Source organism: Lemur catta, chromosome 26, assembly GCF_020740605.2.
Source record: "Lemur catta isolate mLemCat1 chromosome 26, mLemCat1.pri, whole genome shotgun sequence".
Lineage (NCBI taxonomy): Eukaryota > Metazoa > Chordata > Mammalia > Primates > Lemuridae > Lemur > Lemur catta.
This window is the reverse complement of record NC_059153.1, coordinates 757,003-780,207: the sequence shown is the minus strand read 5'-3', so window position 1 is coordinate 780,207 and position 23,205 is coordinate 757,003. Positions and strand designations below refer to the sequence as shown.

The window sequence follows — 23,205 nt, the reverse complement described above, 5'->3', positions numbered from 1 at the left end:
TAAAAGCCTTGTGTGGTTATAGAGAAATAAAACAATATCTTGCATTTATTATCTGATCACTGTGGCCTCTGGTTTCCCATCTTTTGAAATACAACGAACGTTTTCAGTATCAAAAATTTTATGATCTGACCCCATAATTGTAGATGGTCTTTTTACATTCGGTGATTGAGGAAAAAAAATTATTGATAAATACCTATGCTGAATTTTATCAATTTTAATGGATTTAAGAAGTTTATTTCTATTAATCTCAGTACCCTGTATTTGTGGAAAACAGTGGTATCTATATGTGAAGCGATCGTTTGCTTGATCTTCAGACACATCGTGTAAATGGTTTCCTAGATACCTTGAAATAGCCAGAGTTTGCTGAGTTTCCGATGTTTCCTGCCATTTATTTCCTTTAAGCTCACATTCTTTCCCTAATTTCTACCCTCTTCTATCGAGGAATTTTATTTGCCTATTATGCTTTATGGATCACAGATCACAAAATTTGGGGAAGAAAATGAATAAAACTAAACATGCAATTTTCCATGCAAACAAACAAGTGAACAATGTGATGATCATTTTGGAACCAAAACACCCACATTGAAGTTGAAAGAAAAGATTGTTCTTTTAACCCCTAAAGAAAAACATGGACATTTTTTTTCCTGTTTCATTTATTTCAACCAAACAAAACCTAAATATTAGAACATAAATTACTACCTCTGTGTTTGAGGTAGTATAATGTTTTATAAAAAAAGCAATCTGAGAGGTTTGCCAATAGAGGAAACGACAATTTCTGGAGCAAGGGCGTTACATTGAAACCTCTACTTCTAATTTGCTCATCATTTTTTAAAATCTCTCTGTTAGTCTAAAACTTTCCAGAAGTTAATCGCAGACAAGGATAATCCAGAAAGGAGGAAGTTAAATTGTGTCCGTTTACCCTTTTGTGGGATAAAGTAATTTAATACAGCTACGGCTCCATTTCCTACCCTCACGGGCTCATTGTAATTTGACTCACAATTAACAAAAGTTGTTCCGTGGCTGATCCTGAAAGATTATAGTCTTTATTCAGACATGATGCCATGAAACAAGGAAGTGAAAGAATTTCCAACAGTGATTTTAATTTTCACTTGGAACACTCCATTAGGATAATAAATATAAAATGTGGCGAACAAGTTGAAATGCATTCCTCTAGATTTTGCATTGCATGAGCTTCTAGCTTCCTCTCTGAGTGGAGGAGCTCCAGGACTGAGTACTGGGAGCAGCCAAAGTGCCCAGATGACTAGAAGTTTCCTCTTGAGGATGAGGGCCTCGGTTAGCAAGAAGAAAAATGGATGCATTTACAGAATGCAGACGTGAAGCCAGAAATGGGTCCTCCGTCTATCAAGAAAAAAACTTAGAAAATCCCCTTCATTGTTTTTCTATTACAAAATAAACAGCTCTTGGGGGCCTCTGAAATGCAGCAGGGACTTTGGTGGTGTTTTTAAGTGGAAAAACAGAAAAAGGAGGCAACAGACAGGCTATTCTATTTATAGCCACACTTGCATTGACAGCCATTCTCTTCTTCCCTCTCCTCCTACAGATCACAAACCTTCAATAACCCCGAAGAGGCTAAGTAATCAGATCTTTAGCAAGTACCTTCCATAACTTCGGAGACTGTATTCATACCGCATTCCACCCAATCTTAGGGGCCCCTGAAGCGACTCAGTAAGCACTTCTGGTTGAATAAGTAAAAACGTGCGGGTTTCCAACGTGTCGGCTGTAGATGCAGATGTGTATTCTGCTTCTGGAGAGCCTTGAAGTCTTTCCTTTTTTAAGATCTACAGGCTCTGAAATTACTGCTTAGATTGTAGTGATATCGATGGGAAAAGCCCGTGTGCTTCAGAGGAAGCAGTGAGCCCTGGGACTGTGATTGCTCCCTCTGATGGAGCTGGTGGCTCGAATGGGCACAGACGTCACCCTCGGGGGCTTGTTGAATTGGACTTGCCACGTGGTTTCGTGTATCTCCCCTTCTGAAGTTCGTGTTTCTGGGAGGCAAGCGCTAGGCCTATGTATTTTAAAAAATATTTTCAACGTTATCTAGCACTCTGTATAAATATTTGTCAGGCCCTCAATAAACATATTTTAATTTTGGTTAAAATGCAACTAAGTCGCTTTAAAATCCACTTTAGCTGCTGAGGCACGAAGCCGTCTCTCTCGTGGATATTGCTTCAGACCGAATCGTTCCAATATCCCCTTGCACGGTGCAGAGCGGAGGCCACAGCTAATATTCATTAGAAATTGGCCACCGCACTCTTGGGCTCTGTTACTTAGCCACAAGGAAAAGGCAGAGCGACAGGAATACAGTAATAGCTTAGACTGATTACTTGGCGAGAGAAACCAATCCCTCAGGGTGTTCCAGGCTCTCTGGGGCCTATAAACCTGTTTGCAAACCAGTTTCTCAAAATTTAAGGCTTAGCTCAGTTGAGGTCAGTATTATAGTAATGTCAATAATTCTGGTGCCCTCAGCCTTCGCAGACCTGTGCAATTCATCATTAACTTTATTTTCATGGAAAGGCAACTTTTGGGAAAAATAGCTCTAACTTGAGCTATTTGATTTTGATTTTTCTTTCCCGTAAGAAAAAGTTCTGCCAATGTTGCAGAACTACGTTCTTTTGGATTTTTGTGTTTTTCTAAACTTTGACACCTTCTGGTGCCTGAAATTATTACCTAACGTCAGCATGGTTCTGAAATTCGGGACATCACCAGGGCAAGAACTTGTAGCTTTAAAAAAAAAAAAAAAAAGATCAAATAGGCCATTGAGTCTGAAAGTAATTTTTCGCAATTAGGACTTTATGAGGTTTCAAAATTACCTCTGCTTTTAGCTGCTTTTTCAAGTGTGATGTTGAGCTATACTGCCTAGGGGAATATTCTGGAAGGGTCTGTTTCTTTCTTGAAGGAGACAAAAGCTTGATGAGTAATGGACCTCCATCCCCAGGGCTGGCACTGGGTGCTGGTCCACGATGCTAACTGTTCATTTGCTACGAGATTTCTCTCTTTTATTTCTAGAACCTGAAGAAGGAACATGGCTCAAGACAAGACATTTATTAGATCAGGTCTTGCCACTTGTTTAAGATGGGAAGGGTGTTCCTTCACACCCAGGATAATACTATTATTTTTTCCCAAGGAAAAAAGTGCTCACACATTTATATGAATTTGTTAAGATGAATACAACTTGAAACTTTAATGTTTCTCTGCACCGATGTGCTAGCCCTGAACGAAACAAAATAGCAGGACGTAATTAACCAGAGCTACCTGCTCGTTACATATCATATTTAAGAGTTATCTGATCACATAGAGCTCCCTGTGGGTAGGCTCTGAGTCTTACTGACTTTTGTTTTCTCAGCACCCAGAACTACGCTCTCCACAGCCCAAACACTACATAAATGCTTGCGATTTATTGACTTCAGTAGATTCTTTTCCAGGTTAAAAACCTGCAGTCATTTAATGACCAGTAGAGGGCAATAAAGTTGAAATTTTATTTACCTATTTTTAAAAAATCATTGAGCTCAGTTTAAACCGGTTTAAACTTTCTAGTTCTGGCCCAGAAAGACTTCCTCCAGCACAGCCTCATGTAGTCTCCTGTCTCACTTTCCTGCAGCTACAAACCTCTCGTATGGCGTTAGAATTCCCATTTCTGCCCCTGCCCCCAGTCTGAGTATCCGGGAAGGCATCCGACTGGTGTGCTCTCCCTGGTTGATTCATTGCTGGCCTAATCAATATTATTCAAGGGTGGATAATCCTTTTCTTTCTTTCTTTCTTTTTTTTTTTTTAGGAGATGGGGTCTTGCAATGTTGCCCAGACTGCTCTCCAACTCCTGGCCTCAATCGATCCTCCCGCCCCGGCCTCCCAGAGTGCTGCCATCACAGGTGAGAGCCACCACGCCTGGCCACCGTGGGTCATCCTTAAAAGTGAACGATTACAAGAGAACCACTGGGGAAGATGTGGAGTAAGGTGGTGATTCTGGCTTTAAGCTTTACGTGGCAGGACACGGTATATATAGTAAGACATCGATTTCATTTAAAAGAATCACTCTGAGCTCATGCCCACGTTTATGCATACAAATAAGATCAGAAGAAAATGCAAACTAGTTATTAGATGGTGGGAGAGCAAGGGGCTTTTATCTTATACATACTTCCTTATATTATTCAGATTTTTATGGTGAACGGTATTGACTATCATGTAGCCGTCCCACCAATGCTGTAGAGATGAGGACAGAAGGCATGACCCGTTGTCCGGAAACTAACTTGAGCAGGGCCTGACCTGCCTTCGCCAGTCTCCCCACAGTGAGTTTGGGGGCGAAGGAAGCCCATTCAGAGAGTCAGGACATTCCACCAACTTCACCAAACCTCGTGCCCCCGTGGTCACAGGGCCACATGCTGTCCGCCATGTTTCTGTACCTCTGTGGGAGCAGGCAAGTGACGACAGCTTTAAGAAGGGGCTTTTCTTCCACATTTCATTTTTTGCTATTGCATTTTTCAATCCCTATAAAGCCCTGAATCTTCTCCCACGTTATTTTTAGTCATCCTTGCAGGGGGGCGGGGGGAAAGTCAATGAGGGCTTGTGGCATGTCAGCTTGTCATAAAGGGAATGCAAAGTGCTCCCAGCAAGCCTCGCAAAGCACAGGATTTACGTGAGAACTTTGATCCACCTCCGTTTAAAATGCTCCCTGCCGGGCGGCTGAGAGTAGGTGGGGACCGTCGCGGGAAAGGCCTTACTTTAGGGACTGGAGACACTGGCTCAGGTGTTGCCTCAGTTCCTCCTCCTTTTCACAGGACTCCAGGACCCTGTGGGCCTCGTCGTGGTGGTAGCAGTAGATTTTATAGACGTCTTCCAGGGGCCCTTTCATCTGCAAGAACACGTCCCCTGACAAATGCAAAACAAAGGCAAAATGACAGCAAGTCAGACGCAACTGGCACGTCACGTGTTTAGCGTTCAGCAACGTTAACTAGCGTCAAAGAGCTGGGTAAGTCCCCCTTTATTCTCAGGCTGTTCAGGTGTCGGGGGAACCGTTGGGGATATTTTTTCCCTTTTCTTTTCTTTCTTTCCTTGTTCTTCTCTGCCTCCCTTCCTTCTTTGCTCTTTCCCCTTTTCCTTCTTTCTTTCCCTTTAATGAAACAAAGGCTGCAGAGCGTAACAGAAATAGCAGGAGGAAGCTGGTTTTGTCAAAGGTGACTTCGCACACCAGGCTGGTGCAGGACTGTGGTTGAGAGCAGCAGCTGAGAGTTGGCCCGAGTCTTCGTAAAGCAACTTGGGCTCTGTCTAGGCATTTAATGTCCTTTTTCTTAGCACGATAAAATCGGATCTATCATGGGTGGTTCAAGTAGATACTGGACAATAGTGTGATTTAATCACTCACCCCATCACTTAGAAATGAGTCTGAGCATCCAATACCCAACCCAGCACATATTGGATGACTGGGAGACACAGAAGAAAAGCATTGCAAAGTTTAGGTTGATGATTTGGAGGCTGAAGGAATTGGGATTGCTGAATTGACTGACAGTGGTGTGGACCTGCTCATCTGGACCTACGATAGTAACAGAAGGAAGTCATTCTTCCTACAGAAAGAAAAGTGTCCTTGGTATTTTCAACACGTTTTGCACATATTAACTGCTTAGTGGCCGGGCGCGGTGGCTCACGCCTGTAATCCCAGCACTCTGGGAGGCCGAGGCGGGTGGATTGCTCGAGGTCAGGAGTTCAAGACCAGCCTGAGCAAGAGCGAGATCCCGTCTCTACTAAAAATAGAAAGAAATTAGCTGGACAACTAAAAATATGTATAGAAAAATTAGCCGGGCATGGTGGCGCATGCCTGTAGTCCCAGCTACTCGGGAGGCTGAGGCAGGAGGATCGCTTGAGCCCAGGAGGTTGAGGTTGCTGTGAGCGAGGCTGACGCCACGGCACTCACTCTAGCCCGGGTGACAGAGCAAGACTCTGTCTAAAAAAAAAAAAAAAACTGCTTAGCTCCCTATGTGCACGAAGAGATAAGAGGTTATTTATCCGTATTAATTAAAGGTGAACAAATCTGAGTTTGAAACAAATAAATGATTTTCCCAAAGGCCCATCTGGAGGTGACAGAGCCAAGATTAGAGGCCCATATTCTTCTTCTTTTTCCCACTGGGTTTTAGCGCCTCGCCCACTTCAGGGCTCTGCTGGACCCCGTAGGAGGGCACGTTGTGGGACAGAGCACTGAACCAGGATCAGAACTCACTCAGGCTTTGTGTGGTCGCTTTGAGAGTGACTTCTCTTTTTAAAATTCTGTTTGTAAAATGGAAATCATTGCAGCTGTGGTAGCTATTGAGATTAATTTGAGAATTAAATGAGATTATGGATATAAAAAATGCCCACCACTGACTAGTCGTTCAATAATTGTCATTTGTCTCTTAAGTCCTCTTTATTATCCCTAGAATTAAAACACTGGTACTTTTAAAGTATCACATTCTTTTCTAACTTATATCCAGCCAATAAAAGACTTTTTTTTTCCTTTTCACTGGATGGAATTTTCCTGTGATTGTATTTTAGATTCTGCTGGAATATAAGTTGTGTGTGTGTGTGTGTGTGTGTGTGTGTGCACGTGTTAAGGTTTTTGTTGGCTTGCCCGTCTCAGTAGTGCTTTTGGGGGCCAGTAAAGAAACTCAAGGTGTGATCCTCTTTGGAGCTAAAGGGAGGAGAGATTCTTGTTTTGTTTCTGGGATTTTACAGAGTTGATCCTTCTACCGGTGTAGGTCTTCTAGATTTGCTCTTCAAGACGGTTAGCGACACACACAGTAAGAGAAAGAGTGGTTAACAGGAAGAGAAAGCAAACTAGGACAGCAGCCGGATTTGGGGTTGGGTACAGGTGAAGGGGACTCCCAGGAGCAGAATCGGGGAGCAAACAGCAGCGGAGCTTTGGCAGGGGGAGGCCCAGAGGAGGGGGTGGCCACGGCCCAGGAGGACTCAGCACTGAGTCAAGGACAGTGGATCTGAGCACACACAGCCCAGTGCAAGATGAGGTTGTAAACACGCATGTTCCCTACAGAGGAGCCAAGAGACCAGAAAAAGAAAGAAGTAAGGGACAACCTCCCAAACCCACACTAGGATCAACTCAGAAAGTCGAAACACGCAGAAGAACTAAGACACTTCACGCACAATAAAACCATTAATTGCAAATTTCCTTGTATTTTTTTCTTTAACAGACGTGGCCCAGCTTAAAGGATTTATAGCTCTCTCCTTACAACAGCATCAGTTTTTTTTTTTTTTATTCTTTTCCAAGTAAAATTCTGTTGGGTGTCTAATAATTATTATTCAATTTAAATGATCCTTAAGTGCTCTAATTGAAAGTCATTCATGCACCCACAGGCCAAATATAACACAGGCAGGCAGAATATTTGATTCTCCTCCCAGCGCTACCGATGAATTCTGCTGCATAGTAGTGCAGATGAAGCGATGTGTCTTGCAGCAAAAACTGATTCTGTTTCCACGGTAACACAGCTCGCCTGCGTCTCTGTAGGGTGAAGGACAACCGCTCTGATGTCTGCGGGTGGAAGGGACGATTAGGAGCGGAGAAGGGACAGACCCAGACCGGTGAAGGCAATTCCACTTGTGGCTGTTTGTCACAAGGACACCAGAATCCTATAAAATAAATACAGCCACTGTGTTCTTTCATTAAAAAATTCCACAACCCAAGAATTTCTTCACTGGCTTCCACGAAAAGCAATTGCCATGCAGAGGAGAAAGAAAATATGCACCTTTTTAAGTCTCCTTAGTTATTCTCTTTAAAGCAATTCCTCAAAATACTGATTTTTTTTGTCCTGGTATTATTATTTCTATGTGGCAAATTCCCCCCTTTACTGATGTAAATGTAGCCAGGCTCCTCTTCTCGATATGCCTCTTCCATTCCTTCATGTCCACGCCCAGGTGTGCCACACCAAGCCATGTGGCCTGTGAATAGTATTATTTTGACCCCACTCCCAGACAAATGTCCCCCATAAGTAAGTAAACCAGGGTAAAATCAGTGATATTCAAGGGCTCATGCTATTTCTCTTTCGGTATCAGGAATATTTTGATAAAAATTTTTCTGAAGCACTAGAGTAAGATAGGTTCAGAGAAATGTGTCCATTGGATGTGATAATTCTGAGGTCCCTGGGGATGCGGTGATGGCATTTTCGGAGGGGCAGGTTCAGGCGAGAGGGAGGGGTGGGGAAGTGGCTCAGTGGGGGGAGCTGGACCGTGATGCGGAAAACAGGGAAACTGCCTTTCTCTCCTGGGATAAACTCATCCTTAGTCTGAGGAAAAGGCATGCGAGAAATCAGAATTCCTTTATCAAAAGCTTCTCTCGGTTTCGTTCTTGGCACAATGTGCATCAGGTAAGCAAGTTGAATAGACTCAAACATGGTCCTGACTCCATCTTTCTTTTTCTTCTTCATATTTTGAAACATTACAACGTGCAAACACATTTAAGAGGGCACATTTATGTCAGTTGTTTATTGCTATGTAACAAACCACTCAAAGCTTAGTGGCTTAAAATAATAACCATTGGATTTTGCCTCCCGATTTCGTGGGTTGACTGGGCTCAGCTGTGCGGTTCTTCCGTTTCACCTGACATCCGCGGGGGCTTAGGTCATCCAGGGGCTTAACTGGGCTCATTTGAAAATCTACGGCCTTGGCAGGGGCAGCTGGAAGTTTGGCCTAAGTTGGGATGCTGGACTAGCTGGGCCACCTTCTCACTCTGTGTCATCTCAGATCGGCTCTCTCTCCACATGGCCTCTCGACATGGTATTTCCAACAAGGTAGCTGGACTTCTTAAATGGCAGACTCCCAAAATGGCAAACGTAGACATTGTCAGGCCTTCTTAAGGCTGTGGCCCGGTTGCGGCCCAGTGTCATTTCCACGGCATTTTAGTTAGTGGGTGAGAGCAAGTCCAGAGCTAACAAGGGACTAGGCTGCTCTGCAGGGTGAGTGGCAGGAGGCAGAGCCATTGCAGGGCGTCTACACTGAGGGCCAGTGCTGCACTCTGCCAAACACAGAAATGACACTCGATACATGAAATCACTCTTCATGGAAGAAAATGTGCCGCATATATTAGATACGTGAATCATCAAGGTGCACAGATACCGGGAGCATCTAGAGACCACACACATCTAGCAAATCTGACTTATCTGAAAATGCGATCAGGACCTCTGAAAAAAATTCACATTTTATTCGTAAATCAAGCTTTGTAAATAGGTGGGTACGTTTAATATTCTCAGGATAATAACAGTTTGTCACATCCTTAAATATTTATTAAGGATAGGCACTGGGCTATCCTTCTTTATGTGTGATTTTATTTAATCTTCATAAAAACCCTGTGGGGTAGGTATTATTACCTCCAATTTCCAGATGAGAAACAGAAAGTCAGTGAGAGTTTTATAACTCACCGAAAATCACACATCGAGCAATAGGATGTAGCCCAAGTCAACCTGATATTAAAACCTGCGTGTTCTTAAATTATACAAAATCATCTAAGTAGAAACAAGAGCCACATCTCAATACTCCCAGCTCTAAAGATTGAAAATCCATTTGCTATCTAGACACTCTGCTTAAGTCAAGATTTTAAAACGCACTCTGTCTCTTGGCACGAGAGTCCGGACAATTCCCTCAGCGCTCTCAGATCTGCACGCATATGTCTCTGTGTTTAAACTTGAACCTCGTCCAACCCCCAAGGTTATGTTACTGAGTAAACATCTCCTCCCGGTTTATCCAGGTATCAGGAAAAGTTCCCGTGGCACTAGAGCTGTGAATCATAAAGCTTTATTCATGCCATCTAAGGACAGAGAAATGGGACACTGTGCTTTTCGTTTTGCAGTGACATGATTGTGTGACTGCAAACAACACCAGCTGCGTTACTACCCACCAACAACCAGTTCGTCTTATGCAGCGTACGTGCTTTGGTGAAAGTTAAGTGATAGGAATTAGCAGTGAGCTCTGGGCTGCGGTACCTACGCTCCCCCCAAAGTGGACGGCCGCTTTCCTTTGCAAGAATCTCCTATCCTCTCTTGCCTTGAGGTCTTTCCTTCATTTCTCATTTAGAAAGCTTTTTGCACCCAATCTCCACCTTCCTCCGTCCTTCCAGTCCAAGCTCAAAAGTCACGTGCTAAATCAGGCTTTTCTTCGTCATCTGAGTTGAAATATATTAATCTCTCCCTGTGATCTGTGTTAATTAGCTATTACCGCAGAACAAAAATCACCCCAGAACTTAAATGCCTACAACAGCATTTGTTTTCTAACCGTTGTGTGGGTTGCCGGCTGGGCAGGGCTCGCTGGAAGGGGGTTTACTTGAATGCTTGCATTGCCTTGGTGGGTGGGTTGGAGGCTGGCTGAGGAGGAGGACCTTTCTCACGTGCCTGAGCCCTGAGTGTCGCTTGGGACGGCTGGGCAGGTGGGCCTCTGTCTTTGCCAGCCGAGAGCCCAGAGTCGTAACACCGTCATGGAGCATCATTTGGTCTCATTTTATCGCTCAAGGAAAGTCACCAGGTCAACTCAGATACAAAGGGGGAGGATATTAAACTAAGTCTCCAAGTAATTCTTTTACAGGTGTGGCCTGACTATTTAATGTTTTCCTAGGTTTTTTTTTTTTTAAATCCCCCTCAAAGTTGTCATTTACGATCAGGAAATTTGAAATTGTGAACATCTTCCATTGAGTCTTCTCTGTAAACCATATTTTTGAAATTTTTAAGTTGAACTAATTTTAGACTTGAAGTTGCAAAAAAAAAAAAAAATACAGATAGTTTTCAAGTATTCCTCACCCAACTTTCTCAATGCTAAAATCTAATAGAACCATAATGCAATTGTTAGAAAAAGAAAATTCACTTTGATGCAATGCTGTTAACTAAAGGAAACACCGTATGTGGATTCCAACACTAATCCTCTTTTGCTCTTCTGGGATATATCCAGCCTCCCACTTGTGTTTTTGCTCTGCCTCAGTTTCCCCATGTCTGTAACAGCTCCTTATCTTTATCCTTTATGACCTTGATACTTTAGAAGAGTATTGATCAGTTGCTTTGTCGAGTGTTCCTATTTGAGTTTGTCTAATGATGTCTAACAGGGCCGGGCATGGTGGCTCACGCCTGTAATCCTAGCCCTCTGGGAGGCCGAGGCGGGTGGATCGCTCAAGGTCAGGAGTTCGAGACCAGCCTGAGCAAGAGCGAGACCCCGTCTGTACTAAAAATAGAAATAAATTATCTGGCCAACTAAAATATATATAGAAAAAATTAGCCGGGCATGGTGGCGCATGCCTGTAGTCCCAGCTACTCGGGAGGCTGAGGCAGGAGGATCGCTTAAGCCCAGAAGTTTGAGGTTGCTGACGCCACAGCACTCACTCTAGCCCAGGCAACACAGCGAGACTTTGTCTCAAAAAAAAAAGAAAAAGAAAAAGAAAAAAAGGGAAAAGCATGGGAAAAGTAGTTGTGTGTGTTTTTCATGTCATTATAAACTCCTCATGTAAAAAAATTTACAATCTAAAAATCAATTGATTCAGAGGCATAAGATCTAAAAAAACTGTAACTAAAATCAGTAAAGCTATTAAAATATTTAAGTAATTCATCCTTTAAGGATCAAGTAAAAAAAAATTAAAGAACATCTGGAGGGCGAAAAGATTGAAAGATTGGAAATTAAACAGCAAATGGCGTGTTTTGTGCCATGGAGAGACTTCAGCAATTGGATATAAACCCACTTGGAAATCAACGTAGAGTTTGTGTAATTACAACGAGCCTGAAGATGGCTTCCGCGTGTGTGTATCTCCTGGGAAGCATGATGAGTCAGAAACGTAAAACCAAAGCGAAGGGGGGTTATTAGAATATTATCTCCCGTTGGGTTGCAGAACTCCAGGGGAGAACAAACCTACCGATGACTTGCATGGCCGGTTCCACGTCTGTTGTGGCCTCTTCCAACAAGGACAGCAGCTCGGCCGATACCTGGTGCACGGCTTCGATGTTGCAAAACAAGCTGTCCACGTCCAGCCTGTCAATCTGCGGAAACACAAACACTGAGCACCGGTGGACGGAGAGAAAAGCGCCCCGGATGTTTCTCCTGCCAGACAGTAAGCGTTTCGCATGCCAGCCCGCGCTGCCTCCATGCTCCGTTTGGGTAAACACTCTCACCCAGGGTTTCTAGAGCAATTTTTCATCTAGGAAACCGGGATGGTTCCTCCGTTACCTCTGTCTTTGCCTTTATTTGGAGTATGTTTTGAGCTGAATGTACATCGACGTACTCCTATAAGAACCAGAATGAGAAGAAGATTCGGGCCTAACTGCTGTTTGTATTAACTGCCCTCTATGGAGGTATTACCGGTGCGTTAAGAATTTGAAGATTTTACTGCTTATACAGCAGAAATCAGACCTTACCCTAGGCAAGCCACTATTTTCAAAGCTGTTTTTAAATCCCCAGATGTTCAAAAAGTGATGACAGAGTAGAAGTGCTGGGATGCTTCATGGTTTTTTTTTTTTTCTTGAAATAAATATAAATGGAAATCTTCATCAGACATAGTCTACGAATTAAGAATTCATCATATTTTGTAATTTCATGCACACTCTTGACAACCAGTGTAATGATTCTTAGATCTTACAGATGGAACTTATAATAATTTATTTATTCATTCATCCATCCTTTCATCAAATATTTCCTGAGCACATACTATGTCCCAAGAACCATAATAGAAGCTAGACTCTGTCTGGGTAGCAGGTGATTAGTAGATGGATGACAAATGTCCTCAGATGACTACAGTGAGATATGTGCGCTTTTTTTTTTTTGAGACAGAGTCTCACTCTGTCACCCAGGCTAGAGTGCCGTGGCATCAGCCCAGCTCACAGCAACCTCAAACTCCTGGGCTCAAGTGATCCTCCTGCCTCAGCCTCCCGAGTAGCTGGGACTACAGGCATACGCCACCATGCCCGGCTAATTTTTTCTATATATTTTTAGCTGTCCAGATAATTTCTTTCTATTTTTTGTAGAGACGGGGTCTCGCTCTTGCTCAGGCTGGTCTCGAACTCCTGACCTCGAGCCATCCTCCCGCCTGGGCCTCCCAGAGTGCTAGGATGACAGGTGTGAGCCATCGCGCCCGGCCTGTCCTCTGATTTTGCTGGGTCTTATTTACAATTTTTACCATGGGTTTCAGTGAGATCTTCCATAATCAAATAGTGTCTGGTCGGGGCACGACCACATTGTGCAGACTCCAGCGGGTGACAGCCGGGCACAGGAGTGGGTTCCTTGTACTCACGACTTACTGTGCATGAGCTCATAGGTGGATAAGGAAATCGTCAATAATCAGGCTTCACAAGGGAAAAGCAGAGTTGCCGGATTAAAACCAGATCATCAAAATTAGGGGCAAGAGAGAGAGAAGGAGTCCAGTTAAAGACGAAGGACGAAAAAATTAAGGAAACTTAGGAACAAGGGGTATATGATAAGGGGCAGAGCTGGAGGAGTTCTGGAGATAAAGGCCAACATGCAGCTTCTTTCCCGCGCTGTGAGAATCAGTTTCCGCAGGCGTGTGCTAAGTCTAGTTAAGAGGCAAGAAAGAAGCAACCTGCTCCCCTTTTTATCTCATTCTTTTTTGACCTTGGCTCATCTGTTTTTCCCCATATTGGACACGGATTATTTTGCTAAGCATCTTCGGTCATGGAGCTTGGAGGCGTAACTTCGCGTTGCACCATTTTAAGACGCGGTGACTGTCAGTTATTTCTCATGCGATGTGTTTTGCTGCTCAGACTTCTTCCAACCGTCTTGGGAGATTCCACACTTTGCTACCGTCAGTCCTGTTTTCAAGATAACTCCCAGCTTCCTTTGGAATTAAAGCTATATGACTGTATGCGGTGGATGACTTCAATAGAGAATGAGACAGCTTTTTAAATTTTTTTATTTTTTATTTTTTTAGCCTCAAGGACCGTGAGATAGACAATTTTTTATGTATTTTAAAGTTGTCTTTATCTCCATATTAATTATTACATTGCAATCACTATTGGCTCTTAGGGTCTTTAATCCAGTGTCTCACAAAATGTTCCTTCATTAAGCCTTCACCTTAATAGGAGAGGCACTTGTGGGTGTTTTGCCTGAAATCAAGGGACGTTCAGGACTTCCAATTTTATGTTATAAAGTATATTTAATATTATACAAAATATCTAAAAAGCATATAACAGCTATATGGCTCTTTTTAATTATTATTTAATGATAAATGATTAACTAATCTACTTATAAAATTATCATTTACTGACCATTTATCATTATCAATGGCTCAATAGTGACATATTTCTGAGTACTGCTGACGTAATGCATTATTTATTCTCAAGAATAAATAACAGTGGGTATTAATTAAATCCGCAACAGTATAACATTGCATGGTAAAAGATGTTTTCTGAAAGTTTTGTAGGAACCAGATTTTTATAAATTGATTTAGTTTTAAATGTACTGGTTGTATATTTCTTCAAATGATTTTTGAAATGAAGTTTTCTACCATATAAAATTCCATGCCCTGGTTTATTTCCTGTGTAAGATAAATGATCAGATGTAATTCATACAAGGTATTCCCATTATTGTTTCATTTTGTCCTGGAAACTTCATTCTGAGTGACTTGAAGTATTTCATTTTTATTATTTCGTATATTATGCCAACTTCTCTGTAAAGCAGGGGCCGTTTTGAAGACAGGGAAAATGATGCAGAGTGAAGAGAGATGCCAAGCTCAAAGTGATGCAAGAAGTTCAGGCTGAAGCTGGAATCAGAACTTGATCTTTTAGTTCTATGCCTTAGTCCATACCCAGAAAATACTAATAATGCAGTACTTTGCTATCTCTGTTTTGATTTTTTGTTTTTTTCTTAAAGTTTTCACTAAGTTGTGAGTTCTACACTTTATTTCCCCAAGGTCGGTATCCTGCATGTCTGTCTAATTTAGATTATAAATCCATTAAGCAAGACTCTAACTCTGCATTTTATCTCTCATCTTAGCTCGGTGCAACAAATGCTAAGTAACAAAAACGTAGGTTTTAATTCCATTTCTTCCTGAAGGACAGAAAGGATTAAAACATCAGTTGGCCTGGTTTCCATCGCCTGTATCGCGGTGGGCCCGTGGGATTGTGTGAACCGTAAAATGAATTCGTGTTCAGTCATTGCTGTGCCAAGGAACAAACAAATGCCTGGTCTAAATAGGCTTTTAAAACTGACGGATGATTTTATGATTACTGATATAAATTCAAGGAAGCATCTCTCTATATTTATTAATCATTTACTAAAAACAGGCAGGGTTCTAAAAGCTTAAGTTAAATTGTATTTTAAATGGATTAAAATTCATTTTTTGAAAAAGGGCAGTCTGAGTACACATTACTCTAAGCCAAGTCAACACATAATGATTCAGACTTACAAAACACAACACCTAAAAGTCAATGTTTCCATCGACAATTTAATTTGTTGCTCTGCAAAAGTACTCACCACGGGATATACTCAAATGGAAAGTTCCCATTACATTTAAATAATTACTAGATTTTGAAATCAGGTAGCGTGATGCCTCCAAGCTTTATTCCTTTGCCTCAAGATTGCTTTGGCTATTTGGGGTCTTTTGTGATTCACACAAATTTTAAAATTTTTTATTATATTTCTGTGAAAGATGTCATTGGAATTTTTATAGAGTTTGCATTGAATCTATAGATTATGGACATTTTCACAATATTAATTCTTCCCATCCACGAACACAGCATATCTTTCCATTTATCTGTGTCTTCTTTAAATGATTTCATCAGTGTTCTATAGATTTCCGTGATTTCAAAATCTACTTCAAAGCTATAGTAATAAAAACAACATGGGACTGGCATAATAACGGACACATACACCAATGGGACAGAATAGATGGCTCCAAAATAAATTCATACATTTACGGTTGGTTGATTTTTGACAAAGATGTCAAGACAACACAAGGGAAAGGACAGTCTCTTCAATAAATGGCGCCAGGAAAACTGTTTGCATGCAGAAGAATGAAATTAGACCCGCACCTCCCACTGTATACAAAAATCAACTCAAAATGAAGGAAAGACTGAAACGTGAGACCTGAAACTATGAAGTTACGATAAGAAAACACAGAGTGAAAGCTCCATGACATTGACCCGGGCAATGATTTTTTGGATATGATCTCAACAGCACAGGCAACAAAAGCAAAAATAAACGATTGGGATCACATCGAAGTAAAAAGCTCCCGCAGAGCAAAGAAAGCAATCATCAAAGTGAGGAGACAACCTAGGGAATGGGAGGCCATGTCTGCGAACTGCATATCCAATAAGGGGTTAATAGACAAAATATGTATCATATTAAGTGGATATTTTAGAATATTCTACTTAATTTTATCTGCACGGAGAAACTGGTGTGCTTAGTTCAGACATTAGGATACCTGGCAGATTTGCTGACAGAGGTCAAGCCCCTCCCTCAGTTTACCCCGGGGAAGGGCCCGACTATGGTTTTCTGTTTAATGAGCACTGGGGTCAGCCTAACCCCGGCACAGGGAGGAAGAGCCATTCCCAGGTGCCCTGCAGACTTCTAACCACGAACACCTTGAACACTGGAAAGAAGTCTAGGAGCAAACTCTTTTTTTAAATAATAAATTAAACAATTATCATAAAAGTAGTTCATGTTCATTGCAGAAAATTAAGGGTGGGTCGGTAAAAGAAAGAAAATACAATCACCTATAATTTTACCACACAGCAATAACTCCTGATGATACTTTTGGGTATGTCCTTCCGGATTGTTTGTGTGTGTGTGTGTGTGTGTGTGTGTGTGTGTGTATACATCAATACAAAAAAGTTAAATATGTCAAATAGAGTTTAAATTTTTTTTTAACTAGACAACTTAACATGAACATCTTTTCATGTCATTAATTTTCCTCAATTGCACCATTTTTGAAGTCAACATTATGGAAAAATACTGTAGTCTACTTAACCAGGCAGTAACTAATCTTCCAGCTAAATGCCTGCGATACCTGCTCACTGCCAGAACACACTCCAGCCAGAGACATCAGCATGGGCAGATCTCTGTTAGCACAGAGATGCCAGTCCCTTTGCAGAAAGCCGTGCTGGGACTTGGGACGGAAACCTCAGCAGGTACAGGGAAACGCCAGGGCCAGCCGGTCAATCAAGGCCGGACAGAAAGACCGTGGTTGAACTTGAGAAGTCCCGGAGTTAAGAAGTTTGTTTCAAACAATGGCAAGTTTGTTTTGACTGGTAACAGGCAAGCAAAATGCTTGTATTGATATCCTTGGATAAAAGGTAGACAGTTCACCAAGGGTCCCTGCCTTTATGTCTCTCTGTGGGGACAGGAAGAAAGGAAGTCACTTGGCAGAAGTTTGGGGTGGTCTTCAGGCTTGTCATCCTTTCCTACTTTAAATTTTATACGAAATGCTCGGAGGACAAACAGTATTGCTAGGAATAGCCCTGCGGAGCTGGAGGGCCGTTATATGCTGTGATCTTTTCAGAAATTCTAAGAAAAAAAGGATAGGACAAACGCTTGAGTTCCATTGTCAAAATATAGAAAAGTAATGTGGACACTGTTTGGAACCACCAATGAGATTATAAGAAAAATTCGTAAATTTTGATGCACCCAAGTCAGCCAAAAAATTATATTGAAGGGCTTCTGGCTGCGCATGATGAATGGGGTGAACATTGTTATGCTTTAATCACTCGATACTCACAGAGAGAGAGAGAGAGAGAGAGAGAGAGAGAGAAGGAACATGTGTGTTTATTTCTTCTTCCCGCATACGTACGCAGACTGAGAGCCTATAGTGATACTCTTAACTTTTCCAGATCTAATATTTGAAAGAAACTTCTGATCATCAGGAATAGACTTAACATAAAACCCATTTTTTTTTTCCCCACTCTAGGTAAATTTTTGGAGGCAGAACTAATGGAATTTGCTGATAGATCTGATACGGGGCTTAAGAGAACGAGAAAAGTTAAGAATGACTCCAGGGTTTTTTTTCCCAAGCGACTGGAAGACGGAGCTGCCGTTCTCTGAGATGAAATACACTTCAGGGGGCGCAAGTTTGAAAGGGAAAATTAGGAGCCCGGCTTTGAACGTGTTAGATTTGAGATGCCTTGTAGACAGCCAAGTAGAGGTTTGAGTGGGGAACCGCAGAAGCAAAGCAGGACTTCAGGGAAAACGTCTAGGCTGGAGATAACAATGTGCCATCGTCAGCGTGTGGATGGGATTTAAAGCCATGAAACCAGACGGGACCCCCAGCAGCGTGAACGGGGACAGGAGAGAGAAGAGGCCACAGGCTGAGCCCTGAACTACTGTAGTGTTTAGAGATGAGGATGAAGCAGCAAAGGAGACCAGGAGTGGTAGGGAGAGACCGGGAGTGTGTGCAGTCCGGGGAGAAAGAGAAAAGGAGGAAGTATTTTTGTCAAATGATGCCAGCAGGTCAGGAAAGTGAATGCCTCCTCCTGCCGATATCTACAGCAATTAATTGCTGCATAACTAATTAGCATAACTAATCACGACTGCCTTCTGTTGCGATCGCTTCTGGCGTCGCCTTGGAATATATCTTTGATTGTTATTTGTGTTTTTACGCGTTTATGAGTCATTTTCTTGACCAGATGATAAACTCTTCCAGGGCAAGACTGCGACATAAATTTCCGAAATGCCCGGGTGGAGCTCAGCGGCGAACGTTTAATCTTCTCATTTGCATGTTGCGCTAGAATACCACATTCTCCGTGAAATATTGCCCAGTTAATCTGTCTGGAAGTGATCTGTCCCTTCTCTGAACTCCAATCGCACTTATTGTCTGCACTTATCGATTATTGCTTTGCATGACAAGTTATCTTCTCATAGCTTGTCACTCCTAACTAGGGATTCTTAGTTTTCTGACGGTAAGAAATGTGTTTCCTCTGTCTTTATGTAGTCCAAAAAAATGCCTGAAAATTAATTGATTAATTAACTCATGTAATCATACCCCTTGTCTGAAGTGCATATTATTTAAATAAGTGCATATTATTAATAACAACACACTTGTCTCCCCAGTAAATGCTTCCTTTGTACCCGGTGTTACTCTCCGGAGTCCGGGATTTCTGGCCCTGTGCTGATCTCTGCCTTGCACGGATGGCGTTGCTGGCGCTGCATTGCAGAGGTTTACAGCGTCATTATAATAATCACAGCCACTGAAATCGTGTTGCTTATTCTTCACAAATGAGAGCAAATTGAGGCCGGGCGCGGTGGCTCACGCCTGTAATCCCAGCTACTCGGGAGGCTGAGGCAGGAGGATCGTTTGAGCCCAGGAGTTTGAGGTTGCTGTGAGCGAGGCTGACGCCACGGCACTCTAGCCCGGGTAACAGCGAGACTCTGTCTCTAGGGGAAAAAAAATTATAGATAGCAGGAATTGCTTTGATTTTCTCAGATTTAACTTAATGTAGTGAGCAAAATCCCTGTTTGTGCCTGGCTCTCTGGGCATCCTTTATTTTCATATGATCAGCCTGGCTTCCGTGTCTGTGCGTGCCCATCCGCGAGGTCTTGGGACTGAGGAGTCTGATCACAGGACCTGCTGGACTCTGGGGAGGGAGGGACTAGATCTAATCGGAGGGGGAAGTGGAGAAAGGGACTCGACTTTTCCATCAGTTTGTTTTACAATCTAGAAGGATTCCTGGTATCCTAAGCGTGGCATGAGAAAAAGCCAAGATATGCAGGAGATTATTATACATTTGTATAATCAACAAAATAAGTAATCAACAAACTGTTAGAGACAGTACCAGTGGGAGTGGGCTGAAAGAGAAGAGATGGGGTTAGAGAAGACCAGGCTTGAAATTCGGACTTTGAGGAGATAAAGTTAGTGGTAATGACACGTTCTGGGGTAGGACCGGAGGGTGAGTGGCTGAGATGGGGTTAAGGAAAAATCGTTTGGATACGACAAAGTCCAGGAACTGAGAAGCCTGGATGTTGCGTGGATCATTTGCCTGAATGCTGAAATCACCTAAAAATGATGCCAGAGTTGGGAGGGAGACAGAAGGAGAAGATGTAAAGACAGCGAGCTTAGGTTCTAAATTTTTCAGATGATAGGAGTTGACAGGGCTGTATCATAAGGAAGGGTCGATAGTGGTAGAGTTTGATGCAATGTGCGTTTAAAATCACTATTTTATTAAGTATGTAAATGAATATGTTATTAATGACCATTAACATCTCCCAGGATAGAGGTTATATCAGATACAGCTATAAACTCTGCTTCTGAATGTTGTAGGTACTGGGGGGACATTCAGTGATTGGTGTTGGGACACCTGGCTAGGACTGTTTTTATAATCATGGGGCACATGTTAAGATGCCAAATCCAGAATCAATAAAGTTGGATGTATCTGACTACTTAAACATAAAAAAATATACATCTTAAAATTAGAATGCTATTTTAAGGAAAGTTATTGCAACATGTGGAATAGAAAAAGAATATTCCTAATGTACAAAAAGGTCTTATGAAATAATGAAAGATAATTTTTAAAAAGGGCAAAAGACATGGATATGACTACAGATTAAAAAGAATACAAAAGGCTAATGAATATAAAAGAAGATATTTGTCAGAAGGAATGAAGGAAACATTTATAAAATTACCAATGCTCAGAATTAAAAAGGATGGCAGAAAAAATGCCATCTCAATCACTATTCATGGGAATGAGAATTAGAATAGTATCAACTTTCTGGTTGGTGGTTGGAAATTTTTGTCAAAATCTTAAATATGCCCACCCTTTGACCTAGCAGTTTTATTTCAAGGTATTTATTCTAAGGAGATAAAGGGATAAACCCCCAAAACCTAAGTACATCTCAGCATCGGTAATAGTAGAAAAACATTTAAAAGTATTAGCAGTCATGAAAAGATACATGTAACAGAGCGCCGAGTGAAACAAGTATGGTACAAGATAACGTGTGTAGTTTTGATCATATTTAGGTAAAAGTACATATGCTTGTGTCTATATATGTGAATGTTCACATAGATGTCTGAAGGGATGTTTCAATCATGTTGATGATATTTGAGTAGTGGGATTTCTGATCATCTTCACTTTCTAGTTTAGGTTTTCCTACGAATACATTGTTGCACTGGGATGGGGACCACTCAAGCCCTCATGAGATTGTCACTCCTTGGAGCCTTTGCTCTTGCTCTCTGCTCTGCTGGACATTCTGTTACCACCTCCAGTTCTCTGCTCAGATGTGCCTCGTCAGAGAATTCTTCATTTTCCACCCCGTTTGAAATAGAACAATCGCCCTTTTGTTCCCACGCTCTATTCCTTTCCTCTGCTTTAGTTTCTCAGCTGGACTTACCGTCTAACACGCTTTCATTTTATTTGCTTGTGTATTTATTGCCTATTGCCCGACCCCTCCCGTCCTGCACCAGGAAGTAAACCCCCAAGGGGAGGACTTGGTTTTGTACTAAACTGTAACCACAGAGCTGAGCACAGTGCTAATCACCTGTCAGGAACTTAATCAATGTGTGTTCAGCAAATGAAACAGCCGTGTGTGTGTGTGTGTGTGTGTGTGTGTGTACAACATCCTTGTGCCTCTATTCTAATTCTCTACTTAAAAATTCCCTTAAAAAGGCCTTGATTAAAAGCGAGGAAAATGATGAACTTATAAACACTTTTTAAGTTTCGCCTGGGGCCAGTCCTACCAAAGATAAAATTTTTACTTAAATTCAGTTCAATTTCTGGAGTGAACTGTACTTATCTAAACAGTCCTAGGTTTAACTGAGCTCCCCATGCAGGGGTGGAAAATTCATGTATTTTTCTCTTCTACATCCATGATCATCATTGAATTAAATTAAGTGCCTCGTTCCTAGCCTGCTGAAAAGAAAAACCTGTTTGTTGTTCAAACTTTGTTACTAGTTCCATGGAAATCCAAGGAAGAACACGTTCGAAATTTCCAAGTGGCAGAAACTGTGAATTTCCTTTGCTCCATATTTTAGAATACGGCCTCTGCGGCCAGATGGAGGGACACTGCATCTTTCTAGGGACACAAGAAAAATGAGTCTGATGACACGCAGCGAGCCCAGGGCTGTGGAGGACACATCCGTCCACTGATGGACCCAGGGCCTTCCGATTCATGGCGCTAGTGATGCTATTTAGGATACGGGAGGGGGAAAGAATTTAAAAAAATAAAAACAACCTCACATGTGCGTTTACCTGTTCATCTCTCAGGGGCTGAACCACTTCCCGGACACACAGCTCCAGATCGTTGAGATAATCCTTTTCCGTCTGTATCAGCTCCCTGATGATTTTTGCCCGCTTTGCCATCATCCTCCTCATCTGATGCTCTTCCTCCGAGCCCGGGGCCTCCGCGGCAGAGCCCTCGGCGTGTGGAGTCATCTTTTCTGTTCAGTGAAAACGTGCACAGGTGAGACATCGTGCCGAGGTTCCTTTTGCCCTCATTCCAAGCAGTGCCACCGCGGGGTGATCGCTACTAAGGGAAAGGACTCAGGGCGTCTTCATGACATGTCCTTAGGAGGTGGCGTGTGACAGTTCCCCACGAGGTCAGAATCCTACAAACCCTGAGCAAGAGACACGGGGGTGAACTGCTTCTAACACGTGAGTTAAATGTTACTCCAAGGCCGTGGCTTCTAGAAAATACCACGTTGCTAGTATCCTGGGGTACACAGCTGGTCTTCACCCTGGAGGCAGAATGGATGAAAACGCAGCTCGGGTGAAAACTCAGCCTGCATATGTTTGCTTTTAAATCAAGGGAAGAGTTTTAACCAGTAAGTGAAACACCTCCAATTTTGTTTGTCCTTATGATGAAAAATAATTACTCCTCATTCTCAGTGGCTTCTACCTAAATCTCAGTGGAATGGGAAATGATCGCACACGATTGGGGTTTTTCTGTGCAATTCACAATCGGAACCCACGAGGAGTAAGGCAGTATTGGTGAAAATATTTCAGCTAATATTTTTCATGGCTTATCTTTAATACTGTGCACATCTTGTTATTTCAAAATTCTAGAATTGTTGCATGGAAAGTTTTAATTTAAAAAAATCACAGTGCTGAGGAGATGTTGAGATAAATAGGAAGCCTCGCATGTAGCTCAGGTTTTCTACGAAGTATTAAAGAAAGCTAAATATCTTCAAGGATGAGCCAGCTCCCCACGGCGATGTGAAATTTTGGAAGCCAAAAATGAGCCCACAGACCATGAAATCAGAGCCATGATAGACATCAGGGCAGCGTGTGTGTGTGTGTGTGTGTGTGTGTG

At 42.2% G+C, this 23,205-nt stretch overlaps 1 protein-coding gene and 1 long non-coding RNA gene across 2 annotated transcripts in view; one reads left to right on the top strand and one right to left on the bottom strand.

Annotated features, from left to right (window-relative positions):
• The window catches only part of ARHGEF38 (Rho guanine nucleotide exchange factor 38), a 70,533-nt gene that overhangs the window by 38,176 nt on the left and 9,152 nt on the right, over positions 1-23,205 (bottom strand). Inside the window, exons 2-4 of the mRNA XM_045537405.1 lie at positions 22,146-22,333; positions 11,876-11,999; positions 4,737-4,884 (exon numbers count right to left, since the gene is read on the bottom strand). Coding sequence (XP_045393361.1) covers positions 4,737-4,884; positions 11,876-11,999; positions 22,146-22,333 — 460 coding nt within the window. The remainder of the gene's footprint in view (positions 1-4,736; positions 4,885-11,875; positions 12,000-22,145; positions 22,334-23,205) is intronic.
• Positions 3,844-22,722, top strand: LOC123627717. Its single transcript, XR_006731463.1, has 3 exons — positions 3,844-3,887; positions 4,794-4,984; positions 22,161-22,722. It is a non-coding gene; the product is annotated as an uncharacterized LOC123627717 (long non-coding RNA).